The sequence below is a fragment of the Salmo salar genome, chromosome ssa22, assembly GCF_905237065.1.
Source record: "Salmo salar chromosome ssa22, Ssal_v3.1, whole genome shotgun sequence".
Lineage (NCBI taxonomy): Eukaryota > Metazoa > Chordata > Actinopteri > Salmoniformes > Salmonidae > Salmo > Salmo salar.
In genome coordinates this window covers 48295811-48310516 of record NC_059463.1, presented here as the reverse complement: position 1 = coordinate 48310516, position 14706 = coordinate 48295811, and the positions used below count along the sequence as shown (strand labels likewise).

Here is a 14706-nt window from a genome sequence, read left to right as displayed (position 1 = left end):
GACTCTCTGGACCTGGGTGAGGAACACACACACACACACACACACAGACTCTCTGGACCTGGGTGAGGAACACACACACACACACACACACACACAGACTCTCTGGACCTGGGTGAGGAACACACACACAGGAAGATGCAGAGTTGTGGACTCGAGTCAGATGACTTGGACTCGAGTCGGACTCGAGTCATAAATTTGATGACTCGAGACTCGACTTGATAGAAAATAAAATGACTTGACTTGGACTTGAAGCCTCAAGACCTGGTACTCGACTTTAACTTGAAGCTGATGACTTGAAATTATCTCTCCAGGTTTTGTAATGTTTTGTCACTCATTTTGTGGCATTACTCTACACGCAACCAGAGACAGGTGCCACAGCATCGCCCTTGTAAAAAAAAAAAACATGCAAGTTGCAACAGATAGGTTAGTGAAATGCACACTCTGCGCTCTGATTGGACCAGCAAACTGTCAATCAACACAGGTCGGGTGAGCTAGCAAACAGATTGCTGATTTTCTGTACAGCTATTGGATCGGGTGAAGCTCAAACTTCAAATTGTAGGGAGAGAGGATTGCCATAATAAATAAATATGCAGCTCCAAAAATTGTTTGGCGATCAATAATATTAACTGTTTACTTTGCAAGCTCACCAGTAATGGGGCAACAATTACTTGCATAGGCCTTAAAGCTCTTTTGGTATGTAATAATTACTTGAAATGTAGAATTAACTTAAGCTAGCATTTGGAATTTGTTGTTAAAATGAATTATAAGCCTACTGTGGGAAGATGCTCTCCAAACTCCCACCAGTGGAGATTGCTTTTTTCTCTTGTTCAAATGTTTGCTTTTGCTAAATGCACAGGCCCTATGTGGTAAATCTATATTCTAAATCTATATTCCATTTAATACTAAAATAACTACTAGCGATTCATCATTTCATCCCCGTACCTCTTGCAACATGTGGACATTTCTGTTTCATGTCTAATAGGCCTACGATGCATTTTAATTTAGCCAAACATTTCTTACCCTGCTCTGAGTGGGCGCGATGTTTAAAGCACACATGAACGTTCGCAAGACTCATGAGGTAGAAGTTCTGTTTATTTAATTCAATGTATGGTTTCCTTTGTTGATATTTCCCGTGTTCTGTCGGAGTTCCGTGTGTCTCTGTCATTTTGGTTGTGCGTAATAGGAGCGCACGGCCTCAGTACACACAGTAGATCTCTTTGGAGTCAGAATAACAGAAAATAATGCGTGCTGAAAGAAATATCATTATAAATAATTATATGTGATTAAGCCGACTGTACCAATGTAGAAATTGCCTTTTACATTGTAGAACCTGTTTACTGGTTGTATTTGCCAATTGTGTAATTCTATGGTCCTGGGGGCCAAGTGTTTGTAATATTCTAATAATAATGTTATTATGTAGGCCTACCTGTTGGAGCTCCTGTTAGACAGATTCCATGTGGTTTCACAAGGGGAGGCTGTACAGTCTTGCCCACTACCTGTGTCCGTTCAGATAGGACTGGTTAATAAGCCTGGTACAGAGGATATTTATTTTGGGCTATTTCCCATGTATATTTGGTATGATATGGTACATTCACCATTGGATCAAGACCTGTAAATTAACCTGCCTTGTGCCAGCGACATGGTTCATATTTTACAATTAGAGAAGACAAAATCATGAAAAGGGATGTCTGGTAGCCTCAATAAATAGACAAAGATTTGGAGTTGAACAAGTTATTGCATGTATGGATTTAGTTTTTCACTTGACGTGAAAATTTGACTTAAAGATTAATATTTTTACTTGACTTGACAACTTGAAGACTGGACGTGACTTGCTGTTAGAATGCACGACGTGGACGTGACTTGCTGTTAGAATGCACGACGTGGACTTGACTTGCTGTTAGAATGCACGACGTGGACTTGACTTGCTGTTAGAATGCACGACGTGGACTTGACTTGCTGTTAGAATGCACGACGTGGACGTGACTTGCTGTTAGAATGCACGACGTGGACTTGACTTGCTGTTAGAATGCACGACGTGGACGTGACTTGCTGTTAGAATGCACGACGTGGACGTGACTTGCTGTTAGAATGCACGACGTGGACGTGACTTGCTGTTAGAATGCACGACGTGGACGTGACTTGCTGTTAGAATGCACGACGTGGACGTGACTTGCTGTTAGAATGCACGACGTGGACGTGACTTGCTAATAGAATGCACGACGTGGACGTGACTTGCTGTTAGAATGCACGACGTGGACTTGACTTGCTGTTAGAATGCACGACGTGGACGTGACTTGCTGTTAGAATGCACGACGTGGACTTGACTTGCTGTTAGAATGCACGACGTGGACTTGACTTGCTGTTAGAATGCACGACGTGGACGTGACTTGCTGTTAGAATGCACGACGTGGACGTGACTTGCTGTTAGAATGCACGACGTGGACGTGACTTGCTGTTAGAATGCACGACGTGGACGTGACTTGCTGTTAGAATGCACGACGTGGACGTGACTTGCTGTTAGAATGCACGACGTGGACGTGACTTGCTGTTAGAATGCACGACGTGGACGTGACTTGCTGTTAGAATGCACGACGTGGACGTGACTTGCTGTTAGAATGCACGACGTGGACGTGACTTGCTGTTAGAATGCACGACGTGGACGTGACTTGCTGTTAGAATGCACGACGTGGACGTGACTTGCTGTTAGAATGCACGACGTGGACGTGACTTGCTGTTAGAATGCACGACGTGGACGTGACTTGCTGTTAGAATGCACGACGTGGACGTGACTTGCTGTTAGAATGCACGACGTGGACGTGACTTGCTAATAGAATGCACGACGTGGACGTGACTTGCTGTTAGAATGCACGACGTGGACTTGACTTGCTGTTAGAATGCACGACGTGGACTTGACTTGCTGTTAGAATGCACGACGTGGACGTGACTTGCTGTTAGAATGCACGACGTGGACGTGACTTGCTGTTAGAATGCACGACGTGGACGTGACTTGCTGTTAGAATGCACGACGTGGACGTGACTTGCTGTTAGAATGCACGACGTGGACGTGACTTGCTGTTAGAATGCACGACGTGGACGTGACTTGCTGTTAGAATGCACGACGTGGACGTGACTTGCTGTTAGAATGCACGACGTGGACGTGACTTGCTGTTAGAATGCACGACGTGGACTTGACTTGCTGTTAGAATGCACGACGTGGACGTGACTTGCTGTTAGAATGCACGACGTGGACTTGACTTGCTGTTAGAATGCACGACGTGTACGTGACTTGCTGTTAGAATGCACGACGTGGACGTGACTTGCTGTTAGAATGCACGACGTGGACGTGACTTGCTGTTAGAATGCACGACGTGGACGTGACTTGCTGTTAGAATGCACGACGTGGACGTGACTTGCTGTTAGAATGCACGACGTGGACTTGACTTGCTGTTAGAATGCACGACGTGGACTTGACTTGCTGTTAGAATGCACGACGTGGACGTGACTTGCTGTTAGAATGCACGACGTGGACGTGACTTGCTGTTAGAATGCACGACGTGGACTTGACTTGCTGTTAGAATGCACGAAGTGGACGTGACTTGCTGTTAGAATGCACGACGTGGACGTGACTTGCTGTTAGAATGCACGACGTGGACGTGACTTGCTGTTAGAATGCACGACGTGGACGTGACTTGCTGTTAGAATGCACGACGTGGACTTGACTTGCTGTTAGAATGCACGACGTGGACGTGACTTGCTGTTAGAATGCACGACGTGGACGTGACTTGCTGTTAGAATGCACGACGTGGACGTGACTTGCTGTTAGAATGCACGACGTGGACTTGACTTGCTGTTAGAATGCACGACGTGGACGTGACTTGCTGTTAGAATGCACGACGTGGACTTGACTTGCTGTTAGAATGCACGACGTGGACGTGACTTGCTGTTAGAATGCACGACGTGGACTTGACTTGCTGTTAGAATGCACGACGTGGACTTGACTTGCTGTTAGAATGCACGACGTGGACTTGACTTGCTGTTAGAATGCACGACGTGGACGTGACTTGCTGTTAGAATGCACGACGTGGACTTGACTTGCTGTTAGAATGCACGACGTGGACGTGACTTGCTGTTAGAATGCACGACGTGGACGTGACTTGCTGTTAGAATGCACGACGTGGACTTGACTTGCTGTTAGAATGCACGACGTGGACTTGACTTGCTGTTAGAATGCACGACGTGGACTTGACTTGAGACTCGAACCTTGTGACTTGAATAATAGTAACTTGGTCCCACCTCTGGGAAGATGTGCATGCAGACGCTCACAGACATACACACACACACACACTTTCACGCCGACGCGTACCTCTCCCTCACTCACTCACTCACTCACTCACTCACTCACTCACTCACCGGATCTGATGAATGTTACTTGGTAGTGACTGAGCCTAAAGTGATGTATAGTGTATTATAATAGTGTTCTGTTTCATTCTGTGTATAGGCCTGTCTAACATTCTGTGTATAGGCCTGTCTAACATTCTGTGTATAGGCCTGTCTAACATTCTGTGTATAGGCCTGTCTAACATTCTGTGTATAGGCCTGTCTAACATTCTGTGTATAGGCCTGTCTAACATTCTGTGTATAGGCCTGTCTAACATTCTGTGTATAGGCCTGTCTAACATTCTGTGTATAGGCCTGTCTAACATTCTGTGTATAGGCCTGTCTAACATACTGTGTGTGTTTCAGAGTGGAGGTCTGGTGTAGCAGGTCATCTGATCCTGTCTGATGAAGACCTGACGTCTATTGTCCAGGGCAATTGGAAACGCCTCAACACACTCCAACACTACAAGGTCTGCACCCACATCGAGCAGTCGTAAAGCTTTATAAAGAGTTTATAACACTCCGTAAAGCATTCAGAGTGGTTTTAAGATTGTATCTAATTCATGTTTCTAAGCCTTTATTAATGGTATTACACTTCATTAACCCTTCATAAGCATTCACAAAGCATTCATAAGCCTTCATAGTGCATCTGTATTGTATTCATGAGAGATGTCTAACACTGTTGTGGTTGTGTTTCAGGTTGCAGATGGCGCGACAGTGGCTTTGGTCCCGCGCCACAGCAAACACATCCACCACGACAACCACGACTACGTGGCAGGTGAAAGTGAGTTGCACTTGCATTTTAGTTCCACTCTCTCTGGGAAATGTCTTGTTGTTCCAGTTTTTGTAGAATAAGTATGGATGCATCTCATCTTGAGAAAGGCCACTAGGCTGAAACGTTGACTGAAATGTTCACTTTTGTGAAATATGTCAAATAATGTAACATTTTAAATGGCCCTTTCTCCTTTCTTCTGTCCTCCTCCCCCGTTCAGAGACGCCCATGCTGGAGGATGCAGACGAGGGCGGGGTGAGGCTGTGGCACCTGGTCAAGGCCGGCGAGGAGCCTGAGCTACCCAAGCACCGCCGCGGCAGCGTGAGGGAGAGGGCCAAGGCAATACCAGAGATCTACCTCACACGTCTGCTCTCCATGAAGGTAGATACTGGACCCACACACACGCCCGGCAGATACTGTAGACACACACACACGGCAGGTAGCCTGGAGGTTAGACCAGTAACTGATAGGTCACTGGTTTGAATACCAGAGCCGACAAGGTGAAACATCTGTCGCTGTGCCCTGAGCAAGGCACTTGACCCCAATTTCTCCAGGGGCGCTGGACACTTGTGACCCTGGCTGTGACCCCACTCCCTCCGGGTGTCTCTGGGTACTTGTGACCCTGGCTGTGACCCCACTCCCTCCGGGTGTCTCTGGGTACTTGTGACCCTGGCTGTGACCCCACTCCCTCCGGGTGTCTCTGGGTACTTGTGACCCTGGCTGTGACCCCACTCCCTCCGGGTGTCTCTGGGTACTTGTGACCCTGGCTGTGACCCCACTCCCTCCGGGTGTCTCTGGGTACTTGTGACCCTGGCTGTGACCCCACTCCCTCCGGGTGTCTCTGGGTTGGAGAACTCATTTCCACAAGTGTGTAACAGGACAAACATAATCACCCCTCAAATTATAATGAATTATTACTACACACATACACTCCCACATTGACTTTCAAAACTGCGCAAAACCCCTAACCTTCTCCCTCCACAGGGCACTCTGCAGAAGTTTGTGGACGACCTGTTCACGGTGATCCTGTCCACCAGTCGTCCCGTTCCGCTGGCCGTCAAGTACTTCTTTGACCTGCTGGACGACCAGGCGCAGCACCACGCCATCACCGACCCTGAGACCATCCACATCTGGAAGACCAACAGGTACACACACACACACACACACACACACACACACACACACACACACACACACACACCGACCCTGAGACCATCCACATCTGGAAGACCAACAGGTACACACACACACACACACACACACACACACACACACACACACCGACCCTGAGACCATCCACATCTGGAAGACCAACAGGTACACACACACACACACACACTCACGAGTGTGTACAAGCAAACACACAGACAAACACATGCATGTACATGGATACATGCGCACATGCGCACACACACACACACATCCTGATTCCTTCCACATCTAGAAGACCAACAGGTACACACACACACACACATCCTGATTCCTTCCACATCTAGAAGACCAACAGGTACACACTCACACACACACATCCTGATTCCTTCCACATCTAGAAGACCAACAGGTACACACTCACACACACACACATCCTGATTCCTTCCACATCTAGAAGACCAACAGGTACACACTCACACACACACACATCCTGATTCCTTCCACATCTAGAAGACCAACAGGTACACACTCACACACACACATCCTGATTCCTTCCACATCTAGAAGACCAACAGGTACACACACACACACACACATCCTGATTCCTTCCACATCTAGAAGACCAACAGGTACACACTCACACACACACACACATCCTGATTACTTCCACATCTAGAAGACCAACAGGTACACACACACACACACACACATCCTGATTCCTTCCACATCTAGAAGACCAACAGGTACACACTCACACACACACACACATCCTGATTCCTTCCACATCTAGAAGACCAACAGGTACACACTCACACACACACACACATCCTGATTCCTTCCACATCTAGAAGACCAACAGGTACACACTCACACACACACACACACATCCTGATTCCTTCCACATCTAGAAGACCAACAGGTACACACACACACATCCTGATTCCTTCCACATCTAGAAGACCAACAGGTACACACTCACACACACACACACATCCTGATTCCTTCCACATCTAGAAGACCAACAGGTACACACTCACACACACACACACATCCTGATTCCTTCCACATCTAGAAGACCAACAGGTACACACTCACACACACACACACATCCTGATTCCTTCCACATCTAGAAGACCAACAGGTACACACTCACACACACACATCCTGATTCCTTCCACATCTAGAAGACCAACAGGTACACACTCACACACACACATCCTGATTCCTTCCACATCTAGAAGACCAACAGGTACACACTACACACACACACACACACACACACAGATTCCTGAGACCATCCACGTCTGTGTCCTTGCATGCGTGTATGTGTGTTTACGTTATAATGTGGTTGGATGATATATGTAACATATGAACATAACAGTTCTTATCCATACATGTAACTCCCTTTCCCTCCCTCATTCCCTCCGTCCAGCTTGCCCCTGAGGTTCTGGATCAACATTGTAAAGAACCCCCAGTTTATCTTTGACGTCCAGCCCTCGGACCACGTGGACGCCGTGCTAACGGTCATCTCCCAGACCTTCATGGACTCCTGCACCACCTCAGAGCATAAACTGGGCAGGGTGAGCGAGAGGGGGGAAAGGAATGGGGATACCTGGTCAGTTGTACGACTGAAATGTGTGTTCCACATTTAACCCAACCCGTCTGGGGAGGAGTTGACTGGGCCATGGGAAACTGTGGAGGTGATTCTTTACAACTGGTAATCTCTCTCACCCTCACGTTCTCTGTCTCTCTCTAGGATTCACCAATAAACAAACTGCTTTATGCCAGAGATATCCCCCGTTACAAGCAGATGGTGGAAAGGTACTACGCTGACATCAGACAGACCATCTCTGCCAGTGACCAGGAGATGAACTCCGCTCTAGCAGAACTATCCAGGGTTGGTCTTTTACTTCACTTTATTCATTCAGTAAAACACTGTTCACTCAAACGCATCATCGTCACAGTTTTTGCACTCTACTAAAAGTGCTCTACCTTCAACTTGACATTTATTGATGAATCCAAAAAAAAAATTACATTTGAGTTTACTATTCTTTTAATTGGTTATTTTCAGGGGTTGGATCAAGTTCAGGGAACGAAAGTTCTGGAAGAGAACCGTTATTTTAAAAGCATTGGAACCGGTTAAGAACGTTCTTTTACGTTCAGGGCATTTTTTTCAGTCCTGCAACAAAGCGCCTCACTATGTCACTCAGAAACGTATTCCAGTGTCTTCCTGCCAGCTAAAAATCTTTGCCAGTGTGTAGACTACCTGCCCCTCCCTCTCCGAAGCGTAGGTTACTGTAGGCCATTGACTTTACAAGTGTGATTCAGAAATTAAGGAGATTTTTAATTAGACAAGAATGGATTAACTTTTTCAATGCTAGTTAAGGATACTATAGTTATCACGTTTCACATTGAATTAACTACAAAAAGGTAAGACGTTTTTAATTCTGGTGCCGCTCTGCACACACAAGCTTGGTCCAACATTAAACCAACTCTCGGAAGGTCAATGACATTCAATATATTTTTTTTTCTCACCAATCTACACACAATACCCCATAATGACAAAATGAAAACATGTTTTTAGAATTTTTTGCAGTATTTACACTCCTGACTCAATACATTTTGTAGAAGCACCTTTGGCGGCGATTACAGATTTGAGTCGTCTTGGGTATGTCTATCAGCTTTGCACATCTGGATTTGGGGGTTTTCGCCCATTCTTCCTTGCAATTTTTCTCAAGCTCTTAAATTAGATGGGGAGCGGCGGTGAACAGCAATCTTCAAGTCTTTCCACAGATTTTCAATGGGATTCAATTCTGGGCTTTGGCTGGGCCACTCAAGGACTTTCACATTCCTGTTCTGATGCCATTCCACCATTCCTTTGGCTGTATGCTTGGTCATTGTCCTGTTGGAATGTAAATCTTTGCCCCAGTTTAAGGTCTTTGCACTCTGAAGCAGGTTCTCATCAAGGATTTGCCTGTATTTGGCTCCATTCATTGTTTCCTCTATCCTTACCTGTCTCCCAGTCCCTGCTGCTGAAAAGCATCCTCATAGCAAGATGCTGCCACCTACCATGCTTCACGGTAGGGATGGTGTTAGACGGGTGATGAGCTGTGCCTGGTTTTCTCCAGACATAGCTCTTTGCATTCAGGCTAGAGAGTTCAATTTTTGTCTCATCAGACCACAGAATCGTGTGCCTTATGATCTGAGTCTTTCATGTGCCTTTTTGCAAACTCCCGGCATGCTACCATGTGCCTTTTTCTCAGGAGTGTCTTCCGTCTGCCCACTCTCCCATAAAGCCCAGATTGGTGAAGTGCTGTAGAGACTATAGTCCTTCTGGCAGGTTCTCCCAGCTCAGCCAAGGAACTCTGTAGTTCTGTCAGAGTGGTCATTGTGTTCTTGGTCACCTCCCTGACCAAAGGTCCTTCTTGCCCGGTGGCTCAGTTTGATCAGACAGCTGAGTGGGTAGTTTCATATTTTTTATATTTCCCAATGATGGAGACCACTGTGCTCTCAGAAACTTTCAACACTCTAGAAATTGTTTTATGCCCATCCCCAGATATATGCCTCCTCATAATTCTATCCCGGAGATCTATGTACAGTTCCTTGGACTTCATGGTATAGTTTCTGCTCTGACAGGCACTGTCAGCTGTGGGACCTTATATAGACAGGTCTGTTTCTATTTAAATCATTTCCAAATAATTGAATTGGCCATTGGCCACAGGTGGACTCCAATCAAGTTGTAGTGAAGTCTCAAGGATGATCAAAGGAAATTGGATGCACCTGTGAATAGTTATGTAAATGAGATTTTTGTACTTCAGTTTCAATAAATTTAGAAAAATGTCTAAAAACATGTTTTCACTTTGTCATTATGGGTTATTGTGTGAAGATGTGTGAAAAAAAAGCTATTTAATTCATTTTGAATATGTAACAAAATGTGGAATAAGTCAAGGAGTATGAATACATTACTTTCTGAAGGCACTGTAAAGAACTAGGCTATAGCTTGCCCGCTCCATAACAAGCTGCTCTATCCTCACTGAAGATTGAAGTAATTTAATAATCGAGATAAATGGTTTTTTTAAAGTTGACGATTTCAGAGGTTTAAAAAGGAACAGAAAGGAACTATAAACCGTTACATTTTGGGGGGTTTAAACCGGTTCAGAACTTTATTTTGCAGGTCGGAACAGTGGAACATAACCAAAAAAATAATGGTTCTGTTCTGAACAACACAATTGGAAAATAATTTTGGTTCCATCCCCTGGTACTTTGTCCTATTGTTTAAGGTGCACTATGCAGAAATCGCTTTGCCATTTCCTCGTTGCTAATATTCCAATAGTTTGCCTAATTTAAGTTTATTTCACAAAACAAGCAAGTATAGTGTAGATACTCATTGTACCATCTAAACAGCTGTGAAATATATTTTCCATAACCAAAAAAATATTTTATTTTCAGCTGTTTGAAAAATGAAATGGAAGAATGGGAAGCATAGAAATAGCGCACTTAGAACAGATATACTGGTTCTTAGACTTGCTTTCAATGAGAGTGACCTATCTATAACTCACATTTCTATGTGAATTTGGTTGGGTCGCCCAAAAAGTTACAAATTGCAGTTTGTATCTCATTTTAAATTTTTTTTTTTTTTTATTACTGTCACCCCTATTACCGTGAATATAGCTGATCTAGTGATCATTCATTCAGCACAAGCTGTAAAACTTTGGACTTTTCAGAGTGGGCCTATACTTTAAAGCAATGTATGCCTAGAACACTTTAAATACATCCTATTGTTAATAGAACCAGCTTTAATGGAACCTCTATTAGCACATTTAAGTGGGTGCGTATTATTTATTTGTTGTGACTTTAAGTGAAAATGTTTTTTGTTTTTTTCCAGAATTACTCAGGCGAGTTGAATTACCTTGTTGCCCTGCACGAGTTGTACAAGTACATCAACAAGTACTATGACCAGGTGAGTTTTCATTATCTCTTGTGTGGTTGGATGGAATGACACATCAGAGCTGTGTCTTTGGTTTACCTTACATCTGTCTCTCACTCCACTCACTCCAGCTCCGTCTCTCCCTCCATCTAACTCTCTCTCTCTCTCTCTTCATCCCTCTCCATCCCTTCCTCGCTCTCTCTCAGATCATCGGGGCCCTAGAAGAGGACAGCACGGCCCAAAAGATGCAGCTGGGCTGCCGGCTCCAGCAGATCGCTGCAGCCGTAGAGAACAAAGTCACTGACTTGTGACAGTGAAACCACTGACCAAGACCACGCCGGCAGAGGGGATCACATTAAGACACCCACAGGAGTGGGGGAGGGAAACTCAAAGGGGGTGGGTTAGGAGGGTGGACAGACCGGACCAGTAGACAGATTAACACAATCCCCCTCCTGTCAGAAGAGGGGAAGTATGGTTCTAGGGGTAAGGACCCCAAACACCCCACCCCTTTTCCACATTAAGGAGCAATGAGTGACTGTTGTTCACACACAACAGTCACCCAGGGGTTTGAAAAGGGGATGTGGTGTATTGGGCTGCTGAACACATGAAACTCTCTAGAGGTGGTGGTAGACTGTCCACTGTGGACAAGACAGGAGGAAAGGTAAAGGGAGACACACACACAAACAGACGAGGAGCCTTTGTTTGTATGTTCCACCCGTTCACCCTTCAGCCCTGAGTTGGACCACGTTGTGGCATCTGCATCTCTTGTAGAACTCTCTGTGGAACTAGAAGAAGGGGCTTGGGAGATCCAGACGTGACATGATGTGTCAATGGAAACGTGCTGAAGTCAACAATCTGAAGTCTCATATGAATGAATGAATGAAAGGAAGTCTGTTATGTCTATCAAAATGGTGGTTGTAGCTAGATGGAGAGCAAGTGTGAGCGAGAGATGGAAGGGACCATTCTGGTTTTTCCCCGCAATCAAGACTCAACATCCCTTTCCACATGAAATGTGGAGTGAAAAGTTTTATTAGCATTTAATAACCATTCTCTAGATATTACATTGTCACCAATTAATGCAGTTGCATACAGTACCTTTCCTAGGGGCTTGAGTCTTATAGTTATCGGTGCTCTCTACCTCCTCTTACTCACCTGAAAACTCAAGTTATCCTCTTATTTCTTTAACCCTGAAGCTTTTTCTTGTGTTTCGCGGTTTGTCTGCTAGGTTAAACCAGATTGCTCTCTCCCTCTGACTCTCTTTATGTCAAAACAGTAGCTTTGTTCCATATCCGTCCAAATCATAAGTACACGTAGTATCTTTTGGAGTTTACCACACACACACAGACACAGACACACACACACACACACACACACACACACACACACACACACACACACACACACACACACACACACACAGAGTTCTCAATCATGACACTCTTGAGACGACTTCTGTTTTTTAATGTTTTTTTAAAATGTGTAATTATTGCCATTCCACTTTTTCAGGTAGCTCCCAAGTCCATACAAATCTGTGTTCCTCTTTATGGTATTGAATGGGAGAAAGATGATAATGTCAGAGTTGAAATGAACAGCTCTCGGAAAGAGGCTGCAGCTCGCTCTCTGCAGGACTAAAGAAAGAATGGTACTGAACGCAAAGAAGCAGTCTTTTCAAAAGGTACTGTAAATAGGTGACCGTGTGAATGTTTTGATGTTTTTAAAGGGTAACAGTCACTGGAGGGACACTAGATCAGAGATTAAACAAACAAATCTCAACTGTAGAATTGTATATATTTAAAACATGTGTCATACAGTATTTTATGGTGTACGTTCATACAGCTTTCCGTGTTGTACATTTTTAACATATCTTTTTGTTTTCAACCAAGAAAAGTCTATTGAACCATGTTATCTCCGTTTGTGCTGTTGTGAGGTAGCCTATTTATCTGACAATTGGCAACTGCTCCGTTGATATGTGTATTGCAGTTATTCTATTGAACACAAGATGGTGACAGCTCCTACGTTTGTTGAACTTGTTCTCTAACACTGCTGTATTAACTGTCCATGAAGTTTCACAGAAGATACTTTGACCTAGTCACATTTTGCAACGTTTGATTAAGTATTAGAATTATAACTACATTGCCATTTCTGAACTTTACTGAAACTCGTTTTCTTATGATTTACCCATGGGTTGTGTTATTCATAATTTGCTCACCTCTGCATTCTCTATTACACTACTGCGTATCCCAAATGGCACCCTAGTCCCTATATATAGTGCACTACTTTTGACTAGAGCCTTATGTAGGAAATAGGGTGCCATTTGGGACGGACCCCTAGACTAATCATTCTATCCCACAGAGCTTGATGGTTTGAAGTTGTGATTAAATATTTGTACCAAGAACGTTATCACACCAATTGGGGAGGTGTTGCATGTATGTTAACGACACATAACTGATGAAGACATTTGACACAACCCATGTGGTAGGCTATATCTTTATTTTTTAACATTTTAGTAATTTTAGCAGACGCTCTTATCCAGAGCGACTTACAGTAGTGAATGCATACATTTCATACAATTCCATACATTTATTTTTTTTCTGTGCTGGCCCATCTTGGGAATCGAACCCACAACCCTGGCGTTGCAAACACCATGCTCTACCAACTGAGCTACAGGGTGCACTGTTGGCAGGTGCACTGTTGGCTTTCTAGTGAGTAGTGACCAATAAGAGGCTGACAATGAGTCAGCAGATTGGTCATTTAACTGTAAAACCCAATCAAATGGTCAGTTTTGTCCTCCTATTTTGATAATAATTTTGAAGAGATGAAAGTGTATGTAGTTTATGCGTTGCATGCTATTGTGTGGGTTCTCCAGTTTGATGCATTTTCCTGTTCACCGCCATTGTCCCTAGATTGCACAGCATAAACGAGTCATAGTAGCTTATTGGTTAACATCACACTATTTTTCAATGGACAATTTGTATTGTCATACGCTTTCAATGTAGACTAGTATTATGTATGAAGCCTAATAATGGTGAAGAGAGCAGGTGGTGGTCATTTGAAGGAAAACTATTGTTAGGCTGTATAAATTCAGCTATGTAGAGCAGGCTCTGCAAGGAGCACTTTTTAAGGTTGATTTTTATTTTGTCTGTTAATATAGTTGTATATAATGATTGAATAATGTAACTTGTAGCAACTTAACCTGCAGTTTAATAAGAGTGTAAATTCCTACATAGGGTGAGGTAATAAAGTATTTGTAAAATCATATTGTGTTTGTCTACATCTGTCTCATATGGAGTAGATTTAAAGTGAAGGGAATTTGTATATTACTTGTTTCTTCTTTGTCAACACTGACATTAAATACTTGGAGCAGTATACGAGAGCAAATTGGTAGACATCCACCATATTGTTTTCAGACCAGTGCGAGGAAATGTGGAATGGAAGACGTCATGACAATAACTGATTTTTTATTTTACAAAAAGTATAA

At 44.0% G+C, this 14706-nt stretch overlaps 1 protein-coding gene across 2 annotated transcripts in view; it reads left to right on the top strand.

Moving 5' to 3' along the window:
• Positions 1 to 14484, top strand: part of LOC106583629 (plexin-B1) — a 265716-nt gene extending 251232 nt beyond the window's left edge. For both annotated transcript variants that reach the window (XM_014168018.2, XM_045705108.1), the window contains exons 30-37: positions 4744 to 4847; positions 5077 to 5161; positions 5370 to 5530; positions 6134 to 6294; positions 7734 to 7881; positions 8058 to 8198; positions 11187 to 11261; positions 11435 to 14484. In XM_014168018.2, coding sequence (XP_014023493.1) covers positions 4744 to 4847; positions 5077 to 5161; positions 5370 to 5530; positions 6134 to 6294; positions 7734 to 7881; positions 8058 to 8198; positions 11187 to 11261; positions 11435 to 11539 — 980 coding nt within the window. In that variant the 3' untranslated portion in view covers positions 11540 to 14484. The remainder of the gene's footprint in view (positions 1 to 4743; positions 4848 to 5076; positions 5162 to 5369; positions 5531 to 6133; positions 6295 to 7733; positions 7882 to 8057; positions 8199 to 11186; positions 11262 to 11434) is intronic.
• Positions 14485 to 14706: the final 222 nt, after the last annotated feature.